At 40.1% G+C, this 25,311-nt stretch overlaps 1 protein-coding gene across 6 annotated transcripts in view; it reads right to left on the bottom strand.

Moving 5' to 3' along the window:
• The window catches only part of SH3D19 (SH3 domain containing 19), a 112,696-nt gene that overhangs the window by 64,780 nt on the left and 22,605 nt on the right, over positions 1-25,311 (bottom strand). For 3 of the 6 annotated variants that reach the window (XM_054204017.1, XM_054204013.1, XM_054204015.1), the window contains exons 1-2: positions 20,343-20,482; positions 1,193-1,232 (exon numbers count right to left, since the gene is read on the bottom strand). Coding sequence is in view for 2 of the 6 variants with exons in the window: in XM_054204013.1 (XP_054059988.1) it covers positions 1,193-1,232; positions 20,343-20,460 (158 nt within the window). In the remaining 4 variants the exon portion in view is untranslated. Of the gene's footprint in view, positions 1-1,192; positions 2,011-20,342; positions 20,483-21,879; positions 21,999-25,311 lie in introns of those variants that run through there. The other 3 variants (XM_054204018.1, XM_054204019.1, XM_054204016.1) reach the window with 3 other exon arrangements.

The following is a 25,311-nucleotide window of genomic DNA, read 5'->3' as shown; positions in this document are numbered from 1 at the left end:
TGATATAATACAAGTTCAAACATGTAGACTGTAACTGCATCATTTTAAGAAAAAAATTTAAGTATTTTAATTATAAAAAGAAATACAGTCATTGATGTTCTAAGTAGATATATGTAATCAAAGACAAAGGCAATACTCCTCTGCAATTTAAACACACTGCTGGAAACAGCTACAGTGCTGTTGCGGATATGGGAGGGAAGGGGAAAAGCACCCTCTCTCCCATCACATCACACAGTAGATACAACACATCAACTGTGCTATAAGAAGAGGCTAGAGTTCCCTCTGTTCTTCTAGCTATAAAAGCTACCCCACTGTACTGTAAAAGTGTAGTGAAAAAAAATCAGACTGTAAAAATCAAATGAAAAGGTCATGTCATGTCAGAAGGCTGGACACCAGGGGCATCCTTTGGAAAGGCTTTTCACAAAGGAGTGGGAGAGCCAGTGTTAGCTGTTCTGCTCTATCGCTTTACTTCATTAAAATCACATTATCCACCACAGGATATGGATGGGATCCTATTCCTGGGTGGAGAACTGAGTTTGGAAATAAGGCAAAAGAGAAAGAGATCTTTTAAAAACAAGAGCATAAGAAGGAGAACTACAGAATATTGAGAAGCTTAAGCGTAAACGTGGCCTTGCAAATCAATAGGTTAGGAAGTTCACGGCAATTGCTGATGGCAATTTTAAATAAACATAAAATGTTTGTGTGTGTGTGTTTTGTTTAATAATCATTTGTTTGCTTCTCTTAATTTTGAAACCTTAGGTATGATGGGATCAGAGTTAATGGAATAAAGTGCTGCTATTCTTGACTGAACCAAGAATTATTTTTCCTGCTACAAAAGCAAACAGTCCAAAGAATACAGAAACAAGTGTCAGGAGGGCTTCTTGTGTTAAATCATAGTTTTACCAAACAACCTTGTGCATGATACTTAAACAAGCCTTTCAGATTTTAAGTGCACACAATTACAGTGTAGTAAGCCCTGTTAATTCCTTTGAAAATTTTGCCCATAAGGAATATAAAATAATTACCTTTAACACAAAGTTATTTTGGTATTTCATTACTGTTACCAAAACAGAGAAGTAGAAGAATGGCATTTTAATTTTTCTGGCTAATTTCCTAGTTCATCCCATAAAAGGAAAAAATTAAAGAAAAAAGTAAAAGAAGGGAAGAATAAATACAGAAATATGGTTCTTACCCTGAAGAGCGGCAGTCTGGTTTATTTCTTTCAGAGCGATCTGTGAGAAAGGAAGCATAATATCAGCACAAAAGTTGGATGTTCTTTAGCAATACTAGTGCAGAAGTCTTAAAAGAACTGTGACACCTTATGACGAGCAAAACCAAAAGCTGATTCTGTTACAAAACTGTTTTTCTGCACTGGACTACTCTGCCTGAGACCAAGCAAAACTACTGGAACTTTAACGTTTGTTAAAATTCCTCTACTCAAAATACAGTGTATTTAATGTTTCGTATTAATGCTTTGGAAGCTTCCCCTCCCTTTAGCTAAAATGAATAGGACTTTAGTTTAGGGTAAAAATAAGGGAGAGGGAAGAGGAAAAAAGAGAAACCACAGATTACTCAGCGCAAAAAAATCATTCCATGAATCATGGCTGGCAGGGTTCCCTGACAGGATGGGAGAAAAATCAGCAGTTGGTTGCAGCAACATCTGCAAATGCACTGAATCCAGCGCAGCCCCATCATTAACTCTTCGCCTTCTGGGTCTTCTAGATACTGAATCTTTCTTTGTTTTCAGAAAGGGTTTTGTTTATCCAGTAAGTATTTCAAGTAGCTTATTTGCACTAATGAGATTGACTCACAAACAAAAATCTACACAGTACAATCATATCAACTCAGATGAACTTCTTTTGCTGAACAATTTATTAGTTGGTAAAGCCATCTCTAGATACATTTCTAAAATATTTTTGAAAGGTCCAATATGCAAAGAAAGTATAAAATACTTCTCCTAAGAGTTAGGATTATCACACAAGCATTACAAAATAACCACTGTGTTGTTATTAGAATTCACATATTATCGGTTATATTGTAAATCCAAAATATCCCTGTATGACTTTTGAACTACCTGAAAGAAGCAACTGAGATTTGTGTTCTTCTAAAATACATATATTCTAAAATTAGAGGGGGTTTTAATAATTTATTACAGGAAGATCCACTATGCAATTAGAAGGATATTCTTACAGCTAAATATAATCTCCACTGACCATGGTAATTTTCCTTCTGATTGCATCTGTGTGTATTTTAAAAAGAAAGCTATTTTTCCTGTGTTAGTAAACACTTGTCTATACAGAAGAATAAGAGTCTTCCTAAAAAATATTTTCAAACTCACAGGTTGTATTTTTAACCATAAAGCTCTGCATTTAAAATAAAATTTTTCTCTTAATACCACACATTTGTTTTTGTAGTTTTATCTCATATACAGATGAAATATTTTCCTCTCCAAGTTTTATGTGCTCATTTGGTTATGTTTTCATTAAAAAGGTAAAAAATTATTGCATGTCAACAGTGCTCAAAGAAGTATCTAATGCTTTTTCCATTCACAGGTGCTCCAATTAAGCTGTCATAGCCACACAGTGTATAATTTATTGTGTTTCTGACTCACAGCGATCTCCATTTCATCATACCATGTGCTACTCTGTTAGCAAGAAACAGCATGGTACAGCTCAAACCAGAGCTGCAGCAACAGTTGTTCAAATACAGCCAGAAAGGCTCCGTCCATCCTTATCACGTAACCTCCTTACCTGTGAGCACTGAAAAAAATAAGGCAGGACTTCCTACTGAAATCTGCTTGCCATCTGTTGCTTATTATCAGCGTTCCTTGTTATGTACCCAGCCATAATCTAACAGTATTCAGGCAAAACCTTCCCACTTCTAAAAAGATTGTGCGAATAACCCAGTGAGAAGGAAGAAAAGGAGTCAGAGCACATGTAAACATAGCGCCTGGGAGCTCTCCTCCCTCAGCCCACGTCCAGTCGGCAGATCCACCACAGCCCAGCCACCCCACTACAACCTGCTCATTCAGGAAATCAGTGCAATTCCCTTTTGTTTTATTGAAATGTTGAAATAGGAAATATTACCTTTGTTTTTACACATTTTGTTTACTGCTAATCTTAGTGAAAGCACATCATCCACACGTACACCAGTGTACGCGCAGAACAAAGGGAAATTAAATCCCACATGCATGCAGTTAGCCTTTTAAAGCAGACATAAAGCCTGCGCCTGTTTAAGGTTACTGTGAGCTTTATCTTTTAAATTTGATTTAGTATCAACTGTAACAAGACTCAACAAGTTGACCTTTTCAATTTAGTGTTTAAATTTTGCCATTCCAGATGCTGTTTTGGCCTGAGGTACAAGCACCAATTCAAGTAATGCCACACACCACACACTTCTAGAATAAGAAAGGTCAGAAGAAACAGGCCAATCTTTTTTTTCCCCCCCTTCAATATATAGATACACACAGACATATATATATATATATATGTACATTTAAACACACACACATGCAGATCCTATTCCTGCATTCTACAGGCAAATCCTCAGCTTGAAAAGTTGCACAAAAGTTGCACAAAAGTATGCACAAAAGTGCATACTGACAGCTGATTCTCTTTTACTCTCTACATGTTACCTCAACAACTGAGGGATCTCTTTGTAATCTTTTCTAACAGAAATAAGCAAGATGACCATATAGATGCAGAGATCTGAAAATCAAATCCCGCACTACAGATTTGCCTCTATATCAAAGGCATAAATTGCTATAAAACATTATGGGACATGCTGTCTTTCTAGCACAATACTGCATGTCCTTCAATTCTAAATTCTGGAAGCCAAAACCGCATGTCAGATTAGAGCAAAACATTTGCTGGACTAGCATGCACAATAAACAAACAAGGCAGTGAACACCCTGGCATGGAAAATTTTACAGAAAAAAATTCCACTTCCAGTGACAGATACTACCTTCCAGATGAGACACCAGTACTATTCTCCCTATCCTAGCATTGCTAAAGTAATACAATTTCTTACTGTGTATGTAGCTATAGTCAAATAGGCTAGGAATTCCAAAGCAGCTAGTACTCAACAAGTTAGAGAACTGGATTGTTTGATTCTAAGTTTATTTTGGTTAATGAACGTTCTCGAAAATCTGCATCATCCCCCTCACCTGACAGAGGGGAACAGTGTGTAGGTCAGGCTTTGTGCTAGCATGGCAGATCTGTTCCTTATTTACTGACAACTACCCTAAAGCTGGTACAGTGCTGTCAACTCTTTAATTTCAGTACTGCAGGCTTTGCCAGCTAGTTCAGATAGATAGCACAGACTTACACCACAGAGATGGTTCTTCTACAGACAGAAGAACTCGTCCTCCAATCCACAATTTGCATAGCCAGAGACTTGCAGTCTCTCAATCCGTAAGAACTGACCTTCCTCCAACCTCCCATAGTGCAGACTTAAAGAGATCTTCTCCACTTCATACTAGCATCCACTCTTTACAAAACCTTTGCTGCCCTTATACAAATACAGCCAGTGCAGGAGAAATATATTATCCTTGTTCAGCAGCAGGATACAGTGCAAGAAGTCAAGGTGGAGCAGATAAGGTGGGAAAAGTCAGAGGCTCCTGGCTGAGGTTGGGAAGACTGGTGCCAAGTTCTAAGCACTGTAGAAGAATGAAGGAAAACATCAGAACACAAAGATGTGCTAGTCATACCACAACGATTTGACAAATCTAGTGTTTATTTACAAAATTGTGCTGTGTATATTTAATCAATAGCATGGACACATCATGCCTTTTTTCAGCATTGAAAGATTGAGCGTCAGACAGAAAATGCCACGTTCCAGTTACTTTTAGAAAGGTCCGGGTTTTTCTAACTGGTGATTCTCTCACCCTTCAAGCATGGGAAAATTATCTTCTTTGTTTGTTTGCTTTTAATATGATAGAACAGTTTTTCTTCTCAAGGAAAACATAAACATAACCATCAGGAGAAAAATAACTGAGTCAATGTTATTTCAGTTGCTCCACAAACTCAGAATAGCTTAATATTTTGCCAAAATGACCACCAAAGTAGAAAACAATAGCTTTTAAGGCATTCCCTCTTGTCTCTGGAAGACAAGCAAAGAAAAGGAAAAAGGCAACTCACACCAGAGCCATTGTTTTTCTCTGTTTATTTTGCAAGCTTCTTCAAAGTATCTTGTTGCTAAGAGTGACTTCAACTGAAAAGTGTGCTCTCACTAGAAAAAAATTTAAGTATAAACATGAAATGCTGTTGAAAAATGAGTGGAAACTTAACACACATTCTGCCGCTTCGAACTTGCAAAGCTACTGGGGAACATCCAATGCAACTACCTCCCAAGATAGGTAACTTCCTACTCTCAACTCCATCCCAAAGCTTGATCTATTTTAAAAGGTGAATTGCCTGAAGAGAACAAATGAGGGGATATAACATTTACATTTCTGGGAAATACTTAATTATCGGTCTTGAATTGAGCAGCCACCAGAGGGGGCAGGACATCATAACACTCTCCAGGAAGACACGTAGTTACAGCAACCAGCTGTCTCCATCTCTGTTGGTCTTAGCCCCTGATGGCACAGCCGTGGTTTCATAATGAAAAGTAGCATGAGATGCTTATAAAAAACACTTCTGTAACAATGGCAAACCTCTAGATAAACCAAGCAATGGGAACAGTGGGCTCTCAAGCACTGCTGGCAACACCAAAATACAAAATATACAGAGAAGTCGTATTGTCAGAATAGGCAATTGTTGAGAAAGTCTGTACCACCTGCCCTAATTTGAATGCATTAATCCCAATGAGCACCCTAAACAAGCAGAAGCTTCCAGGCCTTAACAAACCTAGATGCTAAGACCAATGAAGCAACTTTACAAGGCATCATGTAGAAATGCGATGGCTACTACCATTATTTTAGTAACATTTATCTTGACTACCGAGCTGATCATAGCTAAATGGTGCAACAGTGCCCATTAGCCAACTGCATTAGACCAAGTGGCCCAAATTTCCATTTAAAATTGCCAATGTAGATGAGGCCCTCACTCAAACTAAACCGCACATTTTCTGGGAAAAAGATCTGCATTTGTGCAGGATGTTCAGTACTAGTTGCTTTATTTGCACTGAGATAAGCAATAGCTGCCATTGATATTGCAATCTTTTGGTCTTCCATTCTGTTAAGGCATACTGGAGCTTACAGCAGCTCTCCCTTCTTTTTAGCATTTCTCTCAGGTAGGGAGTCAGAAGAACACAAATTAATTCCACTGTATGGAATCTACCATAAATTTCCCTCAATTTTATTAGGAACTGCTCTACAACAAAACCCATAAAACTGAACATTTATTTATGTATTGTAGTATCGTAGCAGCAGGGTCCCTTATCAGTTGTTTAAAAGGCAGAAGGCTCAGGGAGAGATTAATGAGAGGCTTGGAAGAAACTTTTTTAATTTCGTTTATGTACAACTTTCCCTTTACTCCAAAAGGCCACAAAACCAGGACACAGTCAGAGTTTGTAATTGTAAAGGCAGACAGCTTTTATATTTACTTTAAATTCTACAGTAAGCTGCTGAATTCCAGAGTAGTACATTGTGGGGAAAAAAAGATACATTATAACACCCTGAAATGAAATTACACTAGTCTGTCACTTTTAATACTAAACAGTAACCAAGTCTTGTAAACACAAAGCATTCACGCAGTTTTTTATACTTGGAGAAATGCTTTTTTCCCCACTCTTAAGCATGACTGATGTATAGCTGGGGGACGGGTGGGGGGTGGATCCCTGCACATATCAAGGAACATATTGAACCTCTGTGGTTGAGTATTTAACCTTGAAACCTAATGACCACCGTAAAGCCTGTAATTATCCGAAGACCGTATTCTTTAACTTGCTAAAGAGACTAACAATAAACTACTGTCACCTTTAAAGCCTTTTGTGCACTTGTACGATATAAAAGTGAAAAAATAAATCACTGGGCAACAGAAGCCACATTTGCCAGTGCCACATTTGCTGCTGATTTGTTTTTGTGATTGAATTTCTACCCCCTCGTTCTTGCAGGAGTAAAATAGGAGCAAGAACAAGGGGGTAGGAATTCAGAGTCACAAAAACAAATCAGCAGCAAAGCTAGCAAAAATGTGCGGGCATAAGTGTGAACATATGCGCCCGTATGAGTGGGGCTGATGCAGAAACAAGAGAGGAAACAGACTGTGTAAGCTCTCACCGCTTCTCAAAAAGGTACACGTTATAAGAACCTAGACCACACACAGCCCCGGGAACCGGTCTTATTCTCAGGCTGTGAATGATAAACAAAGTATATAAGCAATCAAATATACGCAGCATATGCATATGTTACCAGACTTGTACCTTCCACCACACCACCTTCTTTAAGAAGGAAATTCAGAACACGTTTGTTTCTAAAGCTCTTTTTTTTTTTTTCCAAGAAATGAGCAACTCCTGAAAGTACAAATCCCCACATCTTCATACAAGATACCCCAGCTGATCAGTGCGACATCATTTTTAGATTATGAACTTCAGGTACAAGCAGACATAGATATCTGCACATCACCACAAAACACAGTGGGAGGTATTAAAGATGTGCCCTACTACTTTTTTTTTATATATACTTTCATGAGGAAAATACCAACTGACTCAACTTTTTTATAGACAGAAGATCTGCCTTCTTTTCTAGGCATTTCAGAAATGTTAGCTCTACATTTTTGAAAAATGCTTCTCTGATGTTGCTAGCATTGCCCGTAAAAGGAAATTATCGTTCAAGAGCATCCTTCTATCTCTTTCTTCCCAAATCAGAGGTTGAGCATGCCTGTAGAGGCTCTGCATATTCCTCAACAAGACAACAGAGCTCAGAATCTTACAGTATGGTGCGCATGCCTGTCACAGGGTGCTGATACACAACATGCAGTAGATGCAATACAGTTAGACATGTGTAATAAACTTCTGGTTCCTTCATTGTATTAACAGAGCATCTTATAAACATCCATACACCATATTTAAGATCCAAAGGTATTCAATTATTTTTCTCCTCAGGGGTTTGCCCTGCTTGTGGACCAGCACATTCAGCACCAAAAGAGCCTCCAGCTTTGAACACCTGTGTGTAGGTACACTTACCTGTCACAACATGCCCCTTACCACACTAATTTAGGGCACACTCCATGCCCGGAGACCTAAAATATGCAGAGAAATAGCGTTTTGAGTGACTGAGCCAAACATGATAAAAGTCTTTCTGAAAATAATATAAAAATAACCATTTTCTTTAAGTGTTCTACAGGGCATTTTGCTCGTTTGTTTTTTATTTTTTCCCGTTAAATGACAGTTTCCTAAACTTGTGCATTCCTGGCCACAAGCAGAATAATTTGTGGCTATGACTGCAGGGGATATCACTTGCAACACTTAAGCAATTTCCTTTGACCTACACAGTACAAAACCATGTGTTGTAGAAACAGCCTTTGTTGTACACATTTCAGATAATCATTTACAATTTTTGAGAAATCACATGCTACCTTTTTACTTTCAAAAGATGGAATGTCCATCTACTATGCTATATAGTAAGAATATTTATTGTTGGATGTAAAACACAGCAAATTTCACCCTTCCCACTCTCCCTGCCAACCCAACAATCCTGTTCCATTGGGCAATTAAAAGTTTTCTGAATTTGCTTACACAAAACAACATGTTTTGATTTTTGAGATAGCAAACCTCAGCAACAAATGTCTCCAATGTAATCTTACGCATTATGCACTTGGAAATTAAGTTTTATTTAATGTGCATGAGACATGGATTCACAACAAAATGCTGAATATCAATATCAGTAGAAGATATTCCCACTTCTGTATCACAGGAAACTAATTCAGCTTTAAAACAAACAAACAAGAACAATCCTTTCTTGATTATTTCATCCTGTGAAGCCACTGACAGCAATAGAAATAACACCTTCCAAATTAGGAATTAGAAATTATGGTGAGTGCAAGCAAGTGCACGGGTCTGCACTTTGGGAGGAATTTGGAAACTAGGGGGATGAAATGACACAGAGAGAAAGAAAATTACTTATTGAAATAAAAGATTGTAACACACTCAACCACAAAAGAACAACCTCTATCAAAACAGAAGAAATGTACCAGGCAAATAACAATATTTATTTCTCTTAAGATACCACTGAAATAGTCAATAGCTTGTTCTTGGAATATTTTATGGTCCCTTCTCACTATTTATGAAGAAAGAAGCCTCAAATTGTCTACCCAGTCCACATAAAGACACCTAACGAGAACATTCTTAAACCTCAATGATTTTGTTGTGAGTGCTGATTTTCTATAGAAGTGCATTTGAAATTAGCCTATTAACAAAATATTTTCCTCCAGTGACACTGGTAATTCTGCCCAACAGCCACACAGAAACACAAAATTCTGCGAAAATGAACGTAACGATTGCTTCTCACATGCATTGGATTTTTCTTAAGTACCACAAAATGGATTATTCCCAAAAAGGTCTCTTGCACTTTATCGTAAAACAAAGATTACAAGATCTAGAAGCATCATAAAAGGGATTAATTTAATGGTGTAAAAAATTGATTTTTTTAATAATGTTGGTATATACCAATACATTGTTGCAACCTGAGACAATCCTCATCCATTAGCATTGAGCACATGCTTAAAAGTTGTGCAACCCTAAACTCATATTCCATAGAACAGGAAGACCAGCACTTGTCTGTTCTTGAAACATGTCATATTTTAATGCATATTATTTGTTAACATAGACATCAGCATCCAGAAATCATTTTATAAGATGTGAGTTACCTGGCATTCTAAAGACATTTTACTGCAGCAAGATGAGTTTATCCACATCCACTGCAAGGTTAAGTGTTAAACCTATGCCTAATACCTTAAAGTACCTCTGACTCCTTCATTACTGGTGTAATATGTGTGCATGTAAGGTCCTTGGGGACCATCCTGATGACAAGTCACTGTGTACAGCTGGATTCCTTGCACTGTGATTTCATCTCATGCAGAAGGTGCGTCTGTGCAGCAAATCGTATCACTCTGTAGCCACATCTTTTGCATCAGGCCAGTCCATGGGAAAATGAAGATGTGCAGACTCATCTGACCAACGCTTAAATTAGGGTCTTACTACAACTTGACATAGGAAGTTGAAAAGGGAGCCCGGTTCAAACAGTGGGAGAGCATCATAAGTCCTGGCTAATTGGGAAGAGTGCCAAAGAACAGAGAACAACTGAGGAAGCCCACAGGTCCTCAGCGACCGTGACAAGGACAGAAAGATGCAGTCACTGGACACCAGTGCCATTACTTTCTTTACATAGGCCCGCTTGCCTAACCAGTGGGGAACATACATATATTCCCCCAAGCTCCAGAAGAGAAGAAAATAACATCATTTTATAAAAAGGGAAGACAGGAGGAAAAAAAGAGGGAGACAACAAGGAAACAGTAAGTCACAAAATAGAAATACCACCTGCTGTGATGAAAATACACAGGCAACCCTTCCAGAGCACAGGGCTTTTATACCACTTCATAAGAACTTCAAGCATGCTCAGCAAAAAAGAGTATGGTTCACAACACACAGCTTGGTGTACTATTTTTTAATTAGAAATCGAAAACATGGTTGAATTCAACACAACTTAAAAAATGTATACAAATCATAATAAAAATACTGTGTCTCTGTGCACAAAATTAAAGCTGTCAGTCACAATTCAAAGAAATGTGTTATAAGCAACGACTCATCTTAGATGCATACACCTTTCATTCTTCACATGTGGCCCCTGTACTTTAGGCAAGAGCTGACTGCACCTATCTTTGGGCTTCTGAGAAATGACAGTATTTCACAGAGCTTTCTCATCTGTTTTTCCAAATGTTTAGCAATTGTACTTCTCCTTGCAGCTTCTCAAAAAATACACAATAGAAAAAGCAGCTATTATAAAAGTAATTTTTTAGCTGCTTCCAGCCTTGACACCAGGTTAGTGCATCTTGTTGTCAGTCTTCTAAGTGCAAATTCCACTCTTTCTGTTGCTACTCACAGTAACACAGAGCAGTTTCCCCACTGCCCAATGAGAGGCTTCAGAAACCATACGGCAGCTTTAAATGAACAAGTGAAAGGATGGCAGAGCCATAAGCATATAGAAATCCTCAAAACAAAGGATCCTGTGTTTACTGCAGATAAACCCACAGTTCCCAGGCACTCTGGTAATGCTGGCAGAGACTGTTCCAATTCTTTGGTACCTTGGAGAAATACCTCTCCTCCCACACGTTCCCAGACCTCTCCTCTTCCCACTCCTGTGCACATACCAAAAAGACCTACAGATCCTGTCAGAGGCATCCAGCCTCTGTAAATACACTAATAAGTACCTGTACATTGCTATGGTGCCAAGAGTGAAATACCACAATGACACACCTCAATTAAATAGTTCCTGATAATGGATCCACCAACATCAAGCTAGTGCCCAGCAATTAGAGGAGTGAAGCGTGCCTAATGTCACAGCAGCAGCTACCATACATGTCCCAGAGATGATATTGGTGACCTACAGCAAGCTTTGCACACCAGCACGGAAAAACAGATTTTTGTCATCATGAAGTTATGCCCATGAGCACTGGATACATGAGGTCTGCAGCATTATCCCATCTCATCATTTAGTGATACCTGTCCCACACTGGTAGTGACACTCTTCCAAGCAACGTCTTGACCTGCTTAAACAACTGACATGGTAGACTACAGCATATGTCCCATCCTCAGGAACTCCATTCTCAGGTAAACTTCATCATTCCCGTCTGGCGATCACTGGGTGTTTCGTCAGACATACTTGCAAAGGTTGACAAGCTTATGACAAGTCACAATGCTTACAGCATTTGCTATCAGATAACTTGTGGCACCTGACAATGCCGTTTTCAAAGTACTAGGTAGAAGAAGATAGATTTTTTCCAAAACTTTTACTCCGATCCCAAGTCCCCCATTTCTGTTAGTTTCTGCACCCTAGATTTACAGTGCAGACAGTTGCAAAATGAATACAGCAAACTGATGGAGCAATTTATTATGAGAAAGTTATCAAAACGCTGAGCTTGTTTCCAGGCGTTTATGTCCCATCGCTCCAACAGGATGAGCCAACAGTATTTTAATAATGAATAACATCACAGCACACGGTTCACTCAAAAATCCTTGTAAATGATTTAGCACAGATGTGTACAACCTGAATCAATTTTCATGTGCAGATCTGTGATATTGAGTGCTCAGGTTTTAATGCAAGACGGAATGCATGATGAATACAAATTTATCACTTTAAGAAAACTATTAATTTTAGCTTATCTCTTGTAAATAGAAGCAAAATGCTACAGCTGAAGAAAAAAACCAAATGGTTTCCTTTATGCATACAATATTCTGTCTAGAAGGAGAATGGATCAGAAACCCCTCTGCAGGAAACACAGTGCTTGAAAATTTACCTAAGTTTTTAAGAGTGTAAATCGCCATGCTCAAAACCTTATTGAAAAAGCAAAATATAGATAAGACATTTATCATCACAATTCAAGAACTAGTGAATACCTGGTAAAAATACCAACAAGCATGTAAATGGTAGTAATTGATTTCATATAATGAATAATTGTGTTCCTTACTACCGTGTAAGATTTGAAGATCAAAAGAGTAAGTGGATTCAAAAAAGGAATTGAGTTAGTGAATGATAAATCCATTGGCAAGAATTTAGCAGGGCAGCATCCAAGAAGTTGCTAAGACATTGACTGCAGAGGGGAAGGAATCTCTCTTGAAAGTAAAAATCAAATCCTAGGAGATGTTTCTTGCATACTTTCCTGAAGACATTTGTAGGCAATTGTAAGAAACAGCTTACCTGAGAAGATGAACCTTTTGTCTGATCCAGTATGACATTCCTAAGGACACGAAAATTCTGAAATTCTTTTCCATATATTTTATCAGTTTGCACACTGGGGCACATATGAGCGACTATAATGGCTCTGAAAGACTAAGGCAGTTATAGGAGTGACAATGTCAATCATTTGAAATCTTCTGCATGTTGTGATCCAATCACATTTTCTCCAAAAGCCTGAGCAAGCTGACTGAGGTGGTGACCCACACACAAAATAAACACAACCACCTCTTAGAAAGCTTAGGGTGAAAAAAAGGCAGTAGGAAAGAAAATTAACAGTAAGATCTGTTGCATTCAGCTTCTACTACGGTGTGATCTTTTCCAGAATTGCTTTCATCCAGCCCTTCAAGCTGGACCCAAATACAGCTACATACAGCCATAGAAAGCAGGTATAGATTTGTTTTGTAACATATGCAAGGCTTCATAAACCAATTAAGTTCATCTTTGAAGCACCTTATTTAGAATTACATTAAATCTTGTAAGAAGATCCTAAATTCTCAAGTCAGAATGTCACATTGATGTTTTTAGAATAACACATGCAATCCATACAAATCTCTGCTGATTTACAACTCCAGCTGAAGCAGTTAGCGTAACACAGCACTACATCAGATGGTCAATTTAAAAATATCAATATCCATAAAATCCTATGTCTTTCAAAATTCACACAATGTTGAGGGGGAGAAAGGAAGTCTTCCTGCTATGTGCCATCAAACATTAAATCTAAGCTTTCCTGCAAAACTTATTTTTGTCCTTCACTGAAGGGAAGGATGCTTGCCAAGCATAAGCCACAGATAAACAGATGATATATTGTCTTCCCAAGTCTGCCACTGGAATGCTTCAGTAACTTCGGTGCATGCTGTTCTTCAAGAGGAGAGTAAAAATCCTGGCCAGCAATGAAGCCAGTGCTTCCGCTCCATTTTTGTACACTTTGAGAACCTGAATAAGCAAGGCAGGACTGCGCAATGAGAGGGTTGAAGGGGCCAGACTTCTTTAGTCCGGCAAAGAGAAGGCAAAGGAGCTACGTAACAGCAGCACACTGCTACTTGAAGGGTAGCAACAAAGATCCCAAATGTAAACTCTTCCTGGTGTTGGTGGACAATACAACTGTGGCTTGGGAAGTTCAGGTTGAATGTGAGGAAAAATTCTTTCACTAGGAGGTAGCGTAGCTCTTGATCAGATTACACACAGAGGCTCGATATCCCTCTCTTTTGGGAGACTTTTCAAGACACAGCTAGACAAAGCCTTGGCTGGATGAATCCAGCCTTGGCAACAGTCCTGCTTCAAGTAGGAGGCTGGACTAGGTGACCCGAGAGCTCCCTTCCAGCCAACACTTCCATGGCCACAAACACAAAATCATCAAAGCAAAGAAACTAAACCATGCTAAATGCAAAGTGCTGTATTTAACTACAGATAATAAGCATCAATAGAAGAACTTAATGTCAAATGACTTTAAGTGCTATCAAAAGAAAATTTGTTTTCATACTGACCATATTGTATGAGATACTTATTGAAACAACACATGCAGAACTACATCAACTTTTAACAGAGAGCGTCAACACTGCTTCTCTGTTGTTTACAGATTTTAAATCAAGGCTTTATTGTCAAAAGTAAATACTGACAAATTTATTTACAAATATTAACGTTTTTTCCATCTGTAAACAACAACCACTATGGTAAAAGCTTCCTGCAATGAGGTTATGACTCATTCTGCCCTTGGTGTCTGTCCCCATCCTTTATGCAACAACCCTGATTTATCATTTGTTACCTCCACAGGAAATGATTGCTTGCAACACAGTTAACAGCATGGTCTTTGGGCAATCGTAACTCAATGGGTTGTTCTCTGGCTATAAACTCAATGCTCCTTACACATGATACATTTTCGTGCCTTGCTTTGACTATAACCTAAGTGAAGAAGGTCCATTTCATCATGCAATAATAATACTACTACTTATTATTATTTGTCCTTCTACAGTTTCCTTGGCTAGGGAATCACCCTGTTGACCGTAAGTAGTTATTCAGTTATTTTCTTTAGAGCAGCCTTCATTTTTAGAAGGGTTATTTCTTCAGAAGACACAACATTCTGTGGTGCAGTCTACACTCTTGGCCAAGTAACTGCAAGTAGTTTTTCTTCTTGCCACTGACAGTACACTTGAATTTCAAGATATGTTGGTGAATTTCCACATATAGGCTACCTTATTTAACTTCCACAAAAGCTTTAATTAGTATCTTATATTTACCTGAAGCAAGCTACATTCAAAAACTATGAAATTTAATGCAAATGTGTGCAGTAACTTCAACAGGCTATGGAAAAGGCCTGATAAGGTAATCTTTTTAAGACATACATGATACAACATATTAGCACCAATTAAAGATTATTATAGAAGAATTACATTATTTGTGCTCTTTGAATTTTAAGTGTTTTGCTGTGGTGGTGCCTAAAGCAATTATTAAAACTGAAGCCCTTGAGCCTGCATTGGGACTACAAAAACATAACAGACTGAATCCCAGGAGAGAGGGAAGAGATGCACAGCTGGCAATCAACTTGAACTTCATTCTTGAAGTTGTGAGCCAACTGATTAAATAAATAAATAAAACAAATATTCGCTCTCACCCATTCCAACTCTCCTCTCAGCCCTCTTTTTAAGGCTTCTTCTGTACATGTGGACAGACCAGCAGATCATAGGTAGCCCTTATGCATTTATTCGAGACAGTGGATGTGCTCTATCAGGTTTTTTTTTTTCTTCTCTGAATAAGAAATGATAAAGGGTTACTCTTGCTACGGACAAGCAGAAAAATTTCCAGATTAGCACTGAAGGACACAGGCACGCAGGCAAAGAAGTTTCCAGATAAACAATGCTGACTTCTGTTCTGCAAGACGCAGATCTTCCTGCTTCTTCTAAGATGTAAGAAGCAGCAGTAAAATATAAGATTTAGTTAAGATTTTAAGAACACAGCAACTAACTCTTAGAGCCACCTTTTCCCTAATCATGCTTTCTTTCTGCTCCAGGGTCACTGGCACCCCCTTGGGAAGTACTAAGGGCAAGCTGTTCATGTTATGATCCAGTGAACCCTAAAGGACATCATCACTTAATCATTCTCAGACTTAAGAATTTCATTAAGAATTTCAGAACATCTTATTCTTTACTTCTTAAGGCCAAACACATATTTTGCATTAACCTAGGAACAACGACTGAGCATTCTTGTATCAAATTCCTCATTTATCCACGATGCCTGCAAATTAGTGTTCACCGAATTTCTTCAGACACACAACACAAACGTACCCCCATAACCTCTCAGCACGTTGAGCAGTGAAATATTCAACATTAATTTGTCATATTGGACACAGCTCATTGTTCTCAGCTTCCAAAACAAGTCAGCGCCAGTTTGATGTGGGAGTTGTGGGAGTGTAAAGAATTGATCCAACTCTGAACTAGATCTTGTTTTGGCAAGAAACACCCCAAAGCACTCAGTCAATCAACCAACCAAAAATAGATTATTTCACACATAATCTAAAATTTCCCACTAGTGCTGAAAAAGTTTCAGAAAACATCTGAAATACTACGGAGAAACAGAATGGTGAGGGAGGGGACAGAGGGGGATGGACACAAACAAAAAGAAGGCAGAGATATTTCAGTCAGCATAGCAAAACTTGCGTGCAAAATTTACAGCCGCTGTGTGGGAACAAACCACAGACAAGCATTTGTGATAAGTAAAACAGAGCAATATTAAATTAAGTCAAAGCCTTTCCTTGTATTATTGACCATCTGTACTTTTAACCACACATTAAAGTACAAATCACAATAGCTCTTCATTATGAACTCAAATAAATTTCATTATTGACTTCTATATTTGGCAATTTTATTTCATTTTTAAGTAAGGAAACATCTGCCACATCCATAATGGGCCATTATTTCTCAAGGAACACTGACCAGAATTCAAAGTGAAATAATATAGACACTGAATATGTTAAAAATTTCTTATGCACTTCAGATAACATCAGAATACAGAGATTATCCCTCAGCCCTAATGTGGTGGTAAGGACACATAATTAACCAATGCAATTCATAACTAAAATTTACTATATTCACTATAAACTTCCCTGCAAGTCCACTTATTTTAGTCAATAGTCACAGAACAAAAAGCTAGTCAAAACAGGAAAGCACATCAGATTAAGGTCCAAAGTTAGACTGGACAGAACCTGTAAATCTATGGGAAAATAGGATTTTAGTTTGGCTTCTGTTGTTGTTCTTTGGGTTTTTTTCCCCCACTTTATGAAAAACAAACTAAGTAAAAATACTAACATTCTAAACTAAAAAATCCAGTAAAAAACCAGCATTCTCTATTACTTCCCAGAGCAATAATGTATGCGACAGAAATACAAAACAAGGGGGGTAGAAATCAATCACGGTTTTTTACTTATTTATATTGCAGTAAAATAACCTAAAGGTTTCCAGCAAGACTGGCTTCCTTCCGCACAGCAGGTGACCAAGTGACTCAGTTTAACAAACCTATGCATCTACTTTTATTCTTGTCAATTTTTAAAGAATGTTTCCTAGTTCTCCTCCCTATCACTTAAAAAAATACACATACAAAAAAAATAAACAATCAGCATTTTCTCAAAGGAATAATCATTTCATTAGAAGAGTCTCAATTGCTCTACTTAATATCTTCTTGCAGGTTTTCTGGAACATGCTAATTAAAAAGCTTTCTTGAATTCAGAGAAAACAATTCCACCATCATGATATGCAGTGGGGTAAAAACAGGCAGTCAGACAAGTCATCTGAGCTATCTATGACTAGTCCGTGGACAAGGATGGTTCTGCTCGTCTCATCTGCTCATGTTTCCAAGTTTTCATTCTCTGCTTTAATATCAGCTCTGACACTTGTCTAGTTCTTAAGCAAGCCTCTTCATCTCATTAAACCAGCAAAAAAGCCCCCAACCCAATCCAGCAAAAAAACCCCAATGAAACCAACAAGCCCCAACCAACCAAATACAAACCACTACACGAGTAGGTCTCTAATACTCTCAGGTTGCAGTTTCACAGCAACCTAAGCCAAAATAACTCCTGGCTGGCATAGTCTCTTACCTCCCTCCGGCTGCATGTTCCTACTCTTTCCCTTGTGCCAGCTTCAACATTCACCAGAACCTGTACAGAACGATTCCAGCAAGCTGAATCAGCAGGCTCTCCGCTGAAGAGAGCAAGAAAAATAGCTCTCTGCTCGGGCAACGCACCAGAACAGGTTGGTGCAGGTTCTAGTGACCGAAAGAGCTCCAAGAGAGGCCTCAGCAGCCACCAGGTAGATCAGCCCAAGCTGCCACCAAACCACAACTTCAGTGACTTCACTCACCAACAGGTCGGACAAGCAGCAGAGCTGACACATGAGGGAGAGCAAAAGTGCACATCCACAGAAGAGATCACACCTCTAGCAGCAGGAAGCTGTTAGGTATATTTAGCTGGCTTCACCCTACAGTATCTGGCATAGCACAACTGTGACTAGCTTCAAGGGAAAACACTACTTCGTTCCACAGTCTCCTGTGTTCTGGTCCTCCAATAAAACAGTGCTAATTACAAGCCTGAGTGTTTAGCAAGTCAGAAGTGTTTCTGAACTTTCACCTTTCAACTGCCACTTTGCATACACGCGTTATACGTGCAGGGCAAAGGTGAGCAACTGCCCTTATGCACTTTCATACATAAGCTGAACATACCAGAAATTTAAGTTGTTCGCATTCACAATTAGTTTAGCAGACTGAAGTGCTTAAATTGACAGTCTGCTAAGATGCAACTACAACATTTCTTAAACCCTGCAAAAATACCCAACAGGCTTATTTAACACCTATTTACATTACCATTTTGGCAGTGTAACTGCATATTACATGCAAAAAACCGCCCACTTATTTTCAATAGGTTTGTATATAAAGGTATAAGAGAATTGTCAAGTAAGGGAAGAACAGCAAACTCATCCACCTCGGGTGATATTCTTCAGGGATGCCTTAAGAATGCTCCACTGGGAGTCTTCGTGCTGTTTTCCACTGTAGAGTCTTGCATACAGATGGAAAGAAGGCGAGACAACTAAAGCAGAATGCTATTCATTCACACATACTTTACAATAGTAAGGTAAATAGTGCCAGGCCCATTTCAAAGGGGGGTTGTCAGGACAAAATAACAATAAAAATAAAAAAGGATACAGGCTCTTTATTACTGATTGGTAGCATTGTGCCAAAGGCAAACTCTGGGAACAAGCTTTGTTCCACAAGAAGGCAGCAAAGATTTTATATATATATATATTTATATATATATATATGAGCTGTAGAACCAGTTATATGTTTTATACTAATAAAAATCTCCAGATGAATATTTAGCTATTAAGGAAACCATACAGGAACCAGCATTTTTATTTTTTTTTTTGCACCCTACCCTAGACAAGGCGAAACCCTGCATGCATGCCAAGCCACAATGGTTTCAATAGGTTCCTGCTAATCCTGCACCTGCCCAGATATGCAGTGACATAACTAGGGTCACTGGAAGCCACAGGGCCTACTTGTTGCAAGTTTTCCCTCAAATTGCTGTTTTTGCCATCTACAAGGAGACACTCAATTTCTCGTTGCTCAGATGGATGCAAAACCACATGAATTGTAGAAAATACTATACCGTTAAGGATGTATCATAATTATTAAAAATCAGAATATTTGGAATTCAACTTTATGCAGTGTGGCTGAGATTTTCCCTGGAAACAGACCTTAGGAAAATGATTCATTCTGGAGGGGATTTTATATAGACAGAAAAAGAAATGCTGCATTCACACCTCAGTGATTACAGAAAGGTGATAAACGCAGTGCCCCTCAGTTAACAATGATGTCTGAATTAAATAATTTCAGTTGCTACCAGGATCCACTGGACTTCACCTTTTCGAATAAATGCTTGTTGCGACCTCCAAATCTCTCTATAAAGATATATCAATCCGCATGCTCCCAAGCCCCTGTCTCCATGCCTCCTCTTATACACTGATTCTTGCCTCCTTTTTGCCAAGGCCTGCTGTCCATACCTCCATGGAAATGATTACACATGGACAACCTCGATATCTAGATGTTCCTCCACTTAGGTGCTTTCAAGAAAAATCGGTATTTTATTTCCTGATATGGCACTTTAAGTGTCTGTCTGTGTCTCCGGTGGACAGTGCGTGCCCATGCTAGCACTAGCTCGGAGAAGGAGCCGGCCGTGGGGCTAAGCCCCGGAGAGGAGAGCCCGCGGGGGGACCACGCTTGCGGCTCACGCCGGCCCGTGGCTCGGATGATGCACCGGCGCTAACCTGCCCCGACCTCGGGTGAAGCCGGCCGGGAGGGCACACAGCGGGACGGCACCGCCAACACCGCCCGGCCCCTGATAAGGCATTCAGACCGGTAGACCGGGCCAAGGCTAGCCCAAAGCAAGCGACGCCGCGTCCCCGCCCCTCACCTGCCGCCGAGCTCAGGGCGACCCTCCGGTGCCTCCTCCCGAGCTCCCGCAGCTCCTCCTCGTCCTCCTCCAGCCTCCAGGCTTCGGCCATCGGCGGCGGGGGGGCGGCCGAACGCATTCAAGAAATGGGGGCTGCCATGTCCGCCTGCGGCCGCCCAATCCCCGGGATCCCCGGGCCTGCCCGCACCTGCGCCCTCTCCGCCCCGCGTCCCCCGGCAAGCTCTCAGCCCGGGCGGCTCCGCGCTGCTGCCGGCGGGGCGAGCGGGGGCGAGGCGGGACCCGGCGAGCGGGAGGAGAGGCGGCGGCGGCGGCCTTTCCTGCCCATCCGCGGCTCTCCCGCGTCAGCAGGAAACCCGGCGGCCGCCTGGCACCGGCACAAAAGGGGGCGGAGGAGGCGGCGGGGGGAGGTACCTGGCGGTCGCCGCCGGGCAGCGCTGCGCCGCGGCGGGCACCTCGCCGTGGCCCGGGGGTCACCGGCGGTACCGAGCGAGGGGCCTGTGAACCCCCGGTGCTAAGGGGGAAAAAGGGCTTGCGGCGAGGGGGTGCGAGGTCTTCCTCGCCTCAGGACGAGAGTAAGGAGGCGCAAAGGGCAGTTACTGCGAGCGGGAAGGAAAGCCGGTCGCCCTCGGAGCATCGGGGTGGCCCATCGGCTTAGGGCTGAGGCAGGCAGGCAGGCGTTCCAAGGGAGGCCGGCTGTAATTGGCGGCCAGGAGGATGTATTTCTTGGCGTGGGGTTCGTTTGGGTGGTTTAAACCGCTTGAGGAGAAGTGATCTTACGGTCAGACTTGAAACTGGTGAGGTGCGCGCTTCCAATGCAGAAGCAATACGAAATATCTGGCCAGGTTTCAGGTTGGACACTTAGAAGTCAGGTGTAGTTTTAGCTTTAGTTATTTTTTTTTTCTGCCCATATCTAAAATGGAAATTACATTGTTTCTTTGCGTCATATGGTTACTGTAAAACCAAGCCATAAACGTTTTTACAGATGACTCTGTATCAGGCAACACTTTAAGAAAGCATATACGGAAGTTAAATTCAGCTTCAGAGCAGGTGGATAAGGGACAGTAAATAAATAAAGTACGTGACCACAAATTAGACCAGAAGATACAACAAAACATTGAGTAATCCTAATATTGAGCAATATCTGCGCTGACTCACTAAGCACCATCTACTCCCTACACTGAATAAAGCAGATTGTGCAGGCTGAAAAAATGTATGTGATCACAAAATCAAGAAATATATCATAATGCGTGAATACAATTGATTGTCTACTCATTTTTTAGTGTTTCAGTGCTCAACTTTACAATCATTGTTCCTTAACTGAGTTCTTTTCACTGGAACGTTTAGCACTCAAGGGGTGTAATAGTTATACTTTAGAAGGACATAAGGCTTTATACTATAAGCGGATATAAGGCCAGGCATAAAACTGGGTGTACAGCAGACAAACCAAACCCTCCACTACAGGTATGTGTTCTCAAAAGCCTTGTGCTCTGGATGACCTCTGCATGGCTGGATTGCATGGTAAGTCAAAAGATCTCACCTCACAAATTTCAAGGCAAGACCAGTGTGCCTTGTACAGGATGACCAATTGGTTATGAAGTTCCTCAGTGGTACGCTGCCGCCACAGGTGTGCTACAGGGCTGTGCCACCAAGCCTCACCTGTAAGGAAAAACACACAAAAGGAAGTTCCAATGCAGAAAGTATGAGGAAGAACAGCAGAAGAGAGGGAAGTCGCTGGTATATGCATGTGTGAGAGACGTGCACAAAAGAGAATCTCCCATGTGAAAAAAAACAGTACATGTTTTTTGTATTCTGGTTCTTTGCTGTGAAGCCAAAATGCAGCACCTACATTCAGCTGCTAAACTCTACTAACCACAACGAGTGACAAGGACCATCCATTTTCCACTTCCTGAATACCTCCTTTTTAATACTGTGTGTTTCACTACTGCTGGGAGGGGAAGGAAAGGAAGCTTGCTATCATGTAAAATTACCAAGGAAGGAAAACCCAGAAATGTACCATAGAACATACTACAAATTCAAAGAGCCCAGAAAATTGAATTAAACCTTCTTTTGTTGCTGTTGATGAAATTAACGCAGAGGCTTCCAAGCATATAAAACTGAAAAATACATTTGCAGAGATCTTAGGCCTAAGAAAAACATTCTGAAAAGAGCAGTCCCAGCTATGACTAAGAAAACATTCCCTAAAATCTCAAATATAGAGTATGGAAAGATCATGTGTATTTAATGTTGACGATCATGAAGAGTTGCTTAGAGTTCACAGGGAAAGTCCTACTTAAAAATGAAAGCTCAATACCTAAATTATATAAAGTGATGAAATCTCTGAAGCAACCACTTGGCCATATACCAAGCTCTGCCAGTGGGAAATGCACTTGGGACAGGGACTGGGTTTTCAAGCTAGAGGAGCTGTTCAAGAAATGCCTGGACAGATCTCACCAGAAAGAGAGAGATCAAACTATGACCCAGTTCATATGTGGATACAAGATTCAGGTAGCAATAACTAACATACTATCGGAAACAGTTTCTGATCAATACTACTAGAAACAAGTAAAAATTCCCAGCATTTAAACAAAATTAAAATGCAAGGCAGCATTGTACAAAATACTTGAATCATATTTCTTAAACATTTACTGCAAAAAACATTCAATAATGCACATTGCCTCCAAAAGAAGGTTGCTTACCAGCAGCAAGAGTTCTTCAGGGTATGTTGTCTGCAGGTGTACTCATACTGCCAGTGTACCAATGCCACAAGCATTCAAGCTTAGAGGTGGTTTTTTTAGGTTTTAAATGCCTGTAGAACAGATGTTTGTAGGGTAATATACAGGAATGTTTAAGACGGTACGTTCACATACTCTTCACTTCTCTCAGCTGCAAAATCTGCCAATGCGCAAGGACTTTAAGGGAGTAGAGACGGGGGGCGGATGTCTAGAGGTCCATTTCTTACAAGTAATTATTTTCTAGCGAGTGCTTGCCAGTTGCGCTCATCCATACTCTGTGAGCTGTGCCTCACCTCTAGTTTACATTGGTATTTTCAAGTGATCAACAGCTTAGTTCTGTCAAACAGCAGCATCACATCGCTGGCTTGACACCTGATAAAGATGTGTAATCAATGGAGGTACCTAGGAAGGAGATAGGCTTTAACAAGTCTGCAGGAGATAGACGGGCTCTGATGAGCGCTCCTGAGCAGCAAAGGCAGACCCACCTTAGCAGTCATGGAACAGATCCTGACACAGCCCTTTATCTGGGTAAGAAGTTTCTAGGGGGAGGAGAGAGCTGTGCCTTTGGGTCTTTAGACAAGCAACAAAACCAGCTGTTGAAATAATCAAAAGAGCCACAGTTGCTGGCTGGTCTAATAATAGCTTAGGCCAGACAGAGTAATTTGCGATAATTTGTCTCAGATTGGAACACAGACAAAAAAAGACTTCTGCTGGGTTGTCGGGCCCAGGGGAAGAAGGAAACAAAGAGGAGGGTGGGATGAATTAGACCCAACACTTTCAAGTGCAGCAGGAATTAAAGCCATGTGGGAAATTCTCTCCAGAAAATGAAGGAACGAGGCTCCTCTTTTAATTTTCAGCAAATAAACTGATGGAAATTATCAAAAAGAAATAAAAGGGGAAGAAAAAGTACATGTGTAGAAGCAAGTTGCAAAAGTTTTATTAAAAAAAAGGAATAAAAAAGAAGCAGAGCACTTGCCGTAGTCTCAGGTAGCTGAGAGGAACCCACCAGCATGTGGCATATGCTGCTCTAAAGGCCTTCATGAAATACAATGTATTTGTGTCTTACAAGGAGGGTGAAGGAAAAATAAACGCATTCTTCTACTTCAGTGAGAATCTCTGCTGTGTACATGTGCGTAGGAATAAAAAGACTTTTGTGTATTTTCATAGCTACACTTCTCCAAGAAAACAAACCTTACTGTCTCAAAAAGTCTTGCAATTTGGTTGTTAAAAACTGGAAATTTCTCACTGAAGTTCTACTTTATCATATGCATCTTTGCTGTAATGTACATACGTGGGATTTCACAATGGTAGAGTAAAAGAAGAAAACAACTGGGTAAGTCTGTCTTTGTACTCTCTGCTGAATGCTTACAATGAGTTGCCTTGGCAGTTATTATTTTTTAAGTATTTTGTTCTGATTTGCATCCCTGGAATTGCCACTTTGTTGGGCCCTGCAAAAAGACACTGTTTTTCAACAAAAAATATCAGCTCTATAGAACTGCTTAATTGAAGTCGCCCGTGTAGCCTCAGTGTCTATTCAGGTTCTGCAAAGCAGCTGAAGCCTGCAATGAATGTATCAGTGTTTGGCCGAGATACAGGAGCCTCAGACCACAAAAGAATGCAGACAAAGGATTTTTAAAAAATGCAAAGGATGAAAAAGAGTGTTTTCAAAAGGGAAAATGTAGCCTTTGGACATGACAACATTATTTTTGTTCTGAGTAAAAATAACAAGGGTCTCGTTCAATAGGCAAATGACGTTGGCAATATAGCCAGTATAGGAAGCTGACATTGCCGAGGGCCAAGATCTGATAATTTGATCTCCATTTGTGTTCAGCTGGTCCAATGGGTTTTAGTGTAGTTGGAGAATGACATATCAGGAGCCTGCAGGCTTCCTGAAATGTCCCCAGCTAAGTGTGGGTTCCCCTTGCATTGTTACAACTGCTTGTGGCTCCCAGCATATCAGCACAATGACAGTCTAAAGGTACATGATTTTATGATGTGTGAAGATGATTAAAATAGAAGATTATTGATTTCTTTGAATAAGGACCTTTCTTATTGAGACACTGGGAAATTATCTTAACGCAAAACTAGGGATTTTGAGACTGCTCTCAAAAAAAAAAAGGATCTCTGCATGAAAGCAACAAATCCACTAATTTCATAAGACCAAAAATTGGCAGTCAAGTGGGGAAAACCTATTCAGAGGGAGATTCTTACAGTTGTTAGTTTTTAAATTAGTTTTA

The sequence above is a fragment of the Rissa tridactyla genome, chromosome 5 (genome assembly GCF_028500815.1).
Source record: "Rissa tridactyla isolate bRisTri1 chromosome 5, bRisTri1.patW.cur.20221130, whole genome shotgun sequence".
NCBI classification, from domain to species: Eukaryota; Metazoa; Chordata; class Aves; order Charadriiformes; family Laridae; genus Rissa; species Rissa tridactyla.
Note: the sequence above shows the minus strand (reverse complement) of the source record. Positions and strands in the feature narration are given on the sequence as shown.